Source organism: Lupinus angustifolius, unplaced genomic scaffold, assembly GCF_001865875.1.
Source record: "Lupinus angustifolius cultivar Tanjil unplaced genomic scaffold, LupAngTanjil_v1.0 Scaffold_19_65, whole genome shotgun sequence".
Classification (NCBI taxonomy): domain Eukaryota; kingdom Viridiplantae; phylum Streptophyta; class Magnoliopsida; order Fabales; family Fabaceae; genus Lupinus; species Lupinus angustifolius.
Window position 1 is genome coordinate 29171 of NW_017719353.1, and position 6030 is coordinate 35200.

At 30.9% G+C, this 6030-nt stretch overlaps 1 protein-coding gene across 1 annotated transcript in view; it reads right to left on the reverse strand.

Annotated features, from left to right (window-relative positions):
* Nucleotides 1-704: 704 nt before the first annotated feature.
* LOC109338214 (cytochrome P450 714A1-like) overlaps nucleotides 705-6030 on the reverse strand; it is a 17482-nt gene continuing 12156 nt past the window's right edge. The window contains exons 4-5 of the mRNA XM_019575399.1: nucleotides 3372-3762; nucleotides 705-1339 (exon numbers count right to left, since the gene is read on the reverse strand). Of these exons, the coding sequence (XP_019430944.1) occupies nucleotides 914-1339; nucleotides 3372-3762 (817 nt within the window). The 3' untranslated portion in view covers nucleotides 705-913. The remainder of the gene's footprint in view (nucleotides 1340-3371; nucleotides 3763-6030) is intronic.

Below are 6030 nucleotides of genomic sequence, written 5' to 3' on the forward strand. Positions count from 1 at the left end.
TTTTCGGGGTTACATTATAAGTGATTTAATTACTGACACCCCTTAGATTTCTAAAAGATTATAACGGATATGGACTTAATGGGTGGATACCCATCAGGTTAACCCATAGGGGATAATGAGAACCCTATAAGTTAACACATCAGGAAGGTTATGGTCCCCAATACACCAAATCATATTCAGTTTTCTCCTCTCCCCATCAGAGTGAAAATGCAAGTCCCAAGAGGAATCAAGGATTTGGTTGAGGAAGACCATCATACCACAAAACCTCTTTCAGACACGTGGATCAAAGGAGCACACCCAGGAACATGGATTCAGGTATGACACTGCACCCTATGATTTAAATATGTGCGTGAGAATCATTAAATTCAAGATCCTAGTATTGGTATTTCACCAATCTTAAGGAATTTCTAACATGCATATTCAATATCATATGATTAATGGATAGATTAATAAGTGTAAGTGTTTAAGATTTATAATTGGTCAACTGGTTTGTAATGGGTTCCTCAATTTGTAAAAATCTGATAAGTAACTTATTGACAAATATAATTGAAAACTAGTTGATTAATGGACTAATTTGTGAAAAATGTAAAAAAAGGTGACCATGTAACCAAATATGACTATAGTAAGACTCTTTACTAACTTGTTTGTTCTTGGCCCCGTTGTAAAAGATAATAATGTAGAAGTAATAATTACACAATTAGAAGAGTACAAAATAAATTGCATACAACATAATATTTGTTCAAAATATCATACTGAATAAACATATAGATATATACATCTAATGGAGAATCAAAGTCAAAGGATAAATTCTCCTAAAGTTAAAGCTCCTAGGTGGAACTTCATGGTTTTATTCATATCTAACACAGCACACACAAACACATATTTATATAGAAGTTGATAAATTAGTCTCAGATCAAATCTTCTGAATGAGGATATGAACACCATGTCCTGGTTCAACAATCATTCTATATGCTGGAGAATGCATATAACCAGGAGAAAGAGTGAAACTAAACTTTGAGATGATAAGTATTAGCACAATCTTCAATTGAACCATTGCAAAGTTCTTGCCCAAACACAAACGATTACCTGCTCCAAATGGCACATAAGCATGTGGAATCTTGCAAGCCTTAGAGACACCCTCACTGAACCTTTCTGGTTTAAACTCATTGGCATCTGGTCCCCAAACTTTAGGGTCTCTATGAATTGTTGGGATTAGTGTCCATACACAAACACCTTTAGGAATATTAAGGTCACCAATTTTGATGTCTTCATATGCTTCCCTTGATACAAAGGCTGCTGGTGGGTATAAACGTAGCACTTCTTGAATCACCATAGTTACCTGCAATGAGTAATATATCAGTGGGGAAAAAGAGGTTTATGAGATTTGATGCAAGTCTCTCTCGTTCATGTAGATCCTAGAGGAGAGTGTTGGAATATTTTGTGTAGTAGCATAATGTAACATATGATGTTATAAAACATATAGTTGAAATTCAAAAATTAGAGCATGTTTTTTAGAATAAAGCTATTTTTTTGTCACATTTCCTTTAAAAGAAATGATCTCACTAATGGATGATGTCATACCACATTATCACAAAGTTATAACCATATTACTATATGAATATGAAAGATGTGTTGTCCCAAATTCTATCTCATACGTTGTTTCCTATTAACAAAAGTATGTCATGTCAATTAAAAAATTTAAATTATTATTAATATTGATATTTTTAATTTATTATCATTGACATAAGACAACGTATGAGATAATATTTGAGACATCATTTCTCAATTCATGAGTGGGGATATTGTATATTCAAATACCTATTAACACTTCTAATTGACCAATGCCAAATTTGTAAATTAAAAAACAAAATAAATGGCTGGTTAATGTGAAGTATAAATAGACAATTTGGAATGTCAAATAGCTCTCATCCTTACTATCATCATTGACATATCACCTTTGTATGCTTTATGAAGGAATTTTAGCAAAGAACAAATTGGTTAACTATATAATAAAAAGATAAATGACCAAATTAAAAGAAGATATTAAAATTGGACTAATCCCCTCCTAATAATATATATAATGTAAACCCAATTGTTAAAATAGTTGAACTTTTGTTAGTCGGTTAGTTAATTTGATTAGGGTAGTTAACGTTTTCTTCTCTTTATATAGATGATTCAATGTAACTTTGGAATTCAATTCAATTCAATAATATTTTCTCATTCTTTCTTGTTCATCAAGAATCTCTTTTATTCATGCATACTACCATTTTAACATGGTATCAGAGCTAATTATTTCTCTTTGATTGATTGCTTCCGCTTATCATACTTCCCTTCCAAGATTCATCAAAAGTTCAACAAAGAATCATCAAGAATCTAGCCAAGAAGTACCATGTCTTTCTTGCATCTGAAGCTATCATCAAGCAAATTTATCGTCTTCTGGGCTTCAGTTTAAACAAGTTGTGCAATGAATGAGAAGCGGAACTTTCAGAACGTACAACTTAGTCTCAAGTTCCATGTCTCCTTATTAAAAAAAAGGGAATTGAGGTAGCATTTTCAGGTTTGGATGAGGGCATTTTCAATGGCATGTTCACAACAATATTTGTTTCTTTCAATTACCTTCTTTCATCTTTTATCAATGACAACAAGAATCTACACATACTTTCATCTATTACCCCCAATTATTTTATTTCTCATTTATTTATTACTCTAGTTTCTTTACCCCTCTTTCTCTCTCATTAAACACACAACATTATAGTGTGTAATTTTTTCTTCATTGAAGCAACATATAAGGATCAAGATTAAGGTCCATCTCATTTCTCTCTTTCATCCGTTATGATTGGTTTGCTTCTGTCAAATAGATGGTTAAGCATCGGATGAAATTGCTTCTGTCAAATGGTGGTTAAGCGTCAGTATTGCTTCACGTTCAGATTTCAAGACTGGGAGACGAAGATTCGCTCACCAGCAAGAGGAGGTATTAGAGTATATCATCGTATTCAACACAATTATTTCAAGCTTGGAATGCTTGATACATTCCAGGGGAATGTTAAAATAGTTGAGCTTTTGTTAGTCGGTTAGTTAATTTGATTAGGGTAGTTAGTGTTTTCTTCCATTTATATAGATGATTCAATGTAACTTTGGAATTCAATTCAATTCAATATTATTTTCTCATTCTTTCTTGTTCATCGAGAATCTCTTTTATTCATGCATACTACCATTTTAACACCAATGTAATATGCATGACAAGGAATATAACTTACAAGATTTTCTTGAAATATCAGTTATATGTAATTAAAATTAAAATTGCTGCAAAAGTTATCTTGTGAGTGTAAAAATATCATTTTTTTTTCATCTCAAAATCAAACATCACATACCGTTTTGAAGAGAGGGAGAGAATCAGCATCTGGTATCCCATTAGGACAATGTTCAGAAACCTCTACCCTTATACGATCTTGCCATTCAGGGTGCAAAGCAAGAAGCATCAAACACCAAGATGCAGCAACAGCAGTAGTTTCATGACCAGCAAAATATATGTTCTTGCAATTATCCACAATGAAACTCTTTGAAAATTCCTTCCCTACATTCTCATCACTCATTGATGATTCTAACAGTAATTGCATTAGATCCTTTTCTGATGAAGGAGATGAATCTTCTGAACATTCTCTTTTGCGTTCCTTCACTAAGTCCCATATCAGTGACTCTATCTCACTCTCCAAACTGTTTATCTCGTTTTGCTTCTTCTTGCTTGAGAAATTTAGTATGTCACTGCCATTAATTATCAATCAGTTTTAAGCTACTTCTACAATTAATTAAAAGTGACTTTTTTAATGTGCTTCGCATTAAGATGGAGAAAATTTTGTGTAATTTATAATAAATCCAATGCATATAGATTTTATAATGAAGCTTAATAAGATATTTTACACTTTTGAGACATTTTTCAAAGTAGAGCAAAGTATGAACCTACAAAAGTGTCGCATTGTGGTGTAAATATAAGAATATTCAATTAACATCCATTATGGGGTGGAGCTTTGTTTGGACATGTCAGGGCAAATGATGTCTTTTTGTAACTTGATTAATATGTAGATAGTAATTTGTGTAGTACTTCTAAAAAAATATAAATAATGAATAACTTCTATTTCATGTGTAAATGTTAAAATTGTTTATAATATTATGATTTTATTTGAGTGATAATGATTTTACACTTATAGAATAGATTATGAGGATTAGTAATTGTCTTTGTCAAACTTGGTAACAAAAGTCATAAGATGATAAGGATTTTTTCGAATCATTTAATATTGATAATATATATTTTTGTGCAAAAAATCTACCCTATGTATTTCAGTGAGCAAAATAAAATTAAGTTGAGATATCAATTTCAATATTTTATTGTTGATATCATTAGTCATTGATGTTTGAAAAACTCTCGATCATCTCTTAAGTAAGTTTAACTTTGACAATATGAGGAAAACAAATGCATATTATTTACTTAACAATTATGGTTTAGCTACTACATAATTTGTAACAATGAAGACAACTAAATAAAATTATATAGTAATATAAAAGATAAATTTATTGTTGATAACATGATAATTTATTTAAAAATGAAATAACTAAATTTTTACCTCTAATAACTTTTATTTTAAAGTCTTTAATTGTTGATTATTGTTATTTAAAATTAATATGTTATTTTGAAACTTCGAAACAATCATGTATATTTCTTTATATTTTCTACTCATCTTAATTATAAAATTATAATTAAATATTTTTGTCACACCTAAACTTTTCATCAAGATCTGCCATTAATATGTTATCCCAAAATATTTGTCACAATCCTATATTGCTGGAAATTTTACGTAGTTTGTGTACTTTGACCCGTTTATTACAGTTTTAGTACAACTTTTAAAAAAATTACCAAAAAGATTTAGATTTTATGGAACTCATATCTGTCATGCAGGAGTTCATTGTATATTGTTTTATGTAATGCAAGTATTGTGGCTCCCATATATGAGTCATTATCTTATATTTTCCCTTACATGGACTCGTGCCTCCCATGCACGAATCCTTTATACTCCAATCTCGTGGATAGGAAAAAAGAGAGTTTGCATTGCCCTAAAACCACTATATATACCCCTTGCCAAGCCATTTGTGGCAAACAAACATACCACTTTTACTTAGAGAAATTCATTACTTCCCTCACAGAAACGAATAGAGTTCTCGTATACATATCACTTTTACGTAGAGAAAATCATTGATTCCCTCACATAAACGAATAGAGTTCTTGCATTATAACATTTTCTAATGTTAAATAACTATATTATTTTCATAAGTACAACTATTATTATTAGTATTATTAAATATCGATAATTGTTTCTTTGATGTAGAAGGCTATTATAAGATATATTGTTAGTGATTTCGGTGATGAGGATGATATTGAGTTATGTGATGATGAGGAGGAGGTAGTTGAGATTGTTAGTAGTCAACCTGATAGCATAACATATATTATTCCGTCTTTATCTTTCGTGACATTTATTTTGAGGTTGGTCTTGACTATTGACCTCGACCAACCACTTTAATGAATCATAATGATTTGTTTGTTAGCATGCAATTTAAGTCTAAAGAAGTCACAATAAACACAATTAAACATTTTCATATTAACAACTCATTTGACTATATTGTCGTATAGTCAAGGTAAGATAGATACGTTGATCAATATAAGCATTTTGGTACAACATGTCAATGACTAATTCATGCATCTGTTAATGTATATCGTGATGTTTGGGAGATTAAGAAAATTAATGAAACACATAGTTGTGTATCCATCATTGTTTCTCAATATGGTTCGGTTGGGTGGGAGAAATCTGATTTCTAAACCCATTTCCCAAGGCAATCTAGCAAATCCAAGAGGGTGAGTGAATCATGGGTTAAGTGAGTGATTTAGGGGATTTGGTGGTAGTAAATCAAGGCATTAATGAGTGAAATCTATAAGATTTAGTAGGTAGATTTTGTGAAGTGACTCATGTGACGCGACGACTT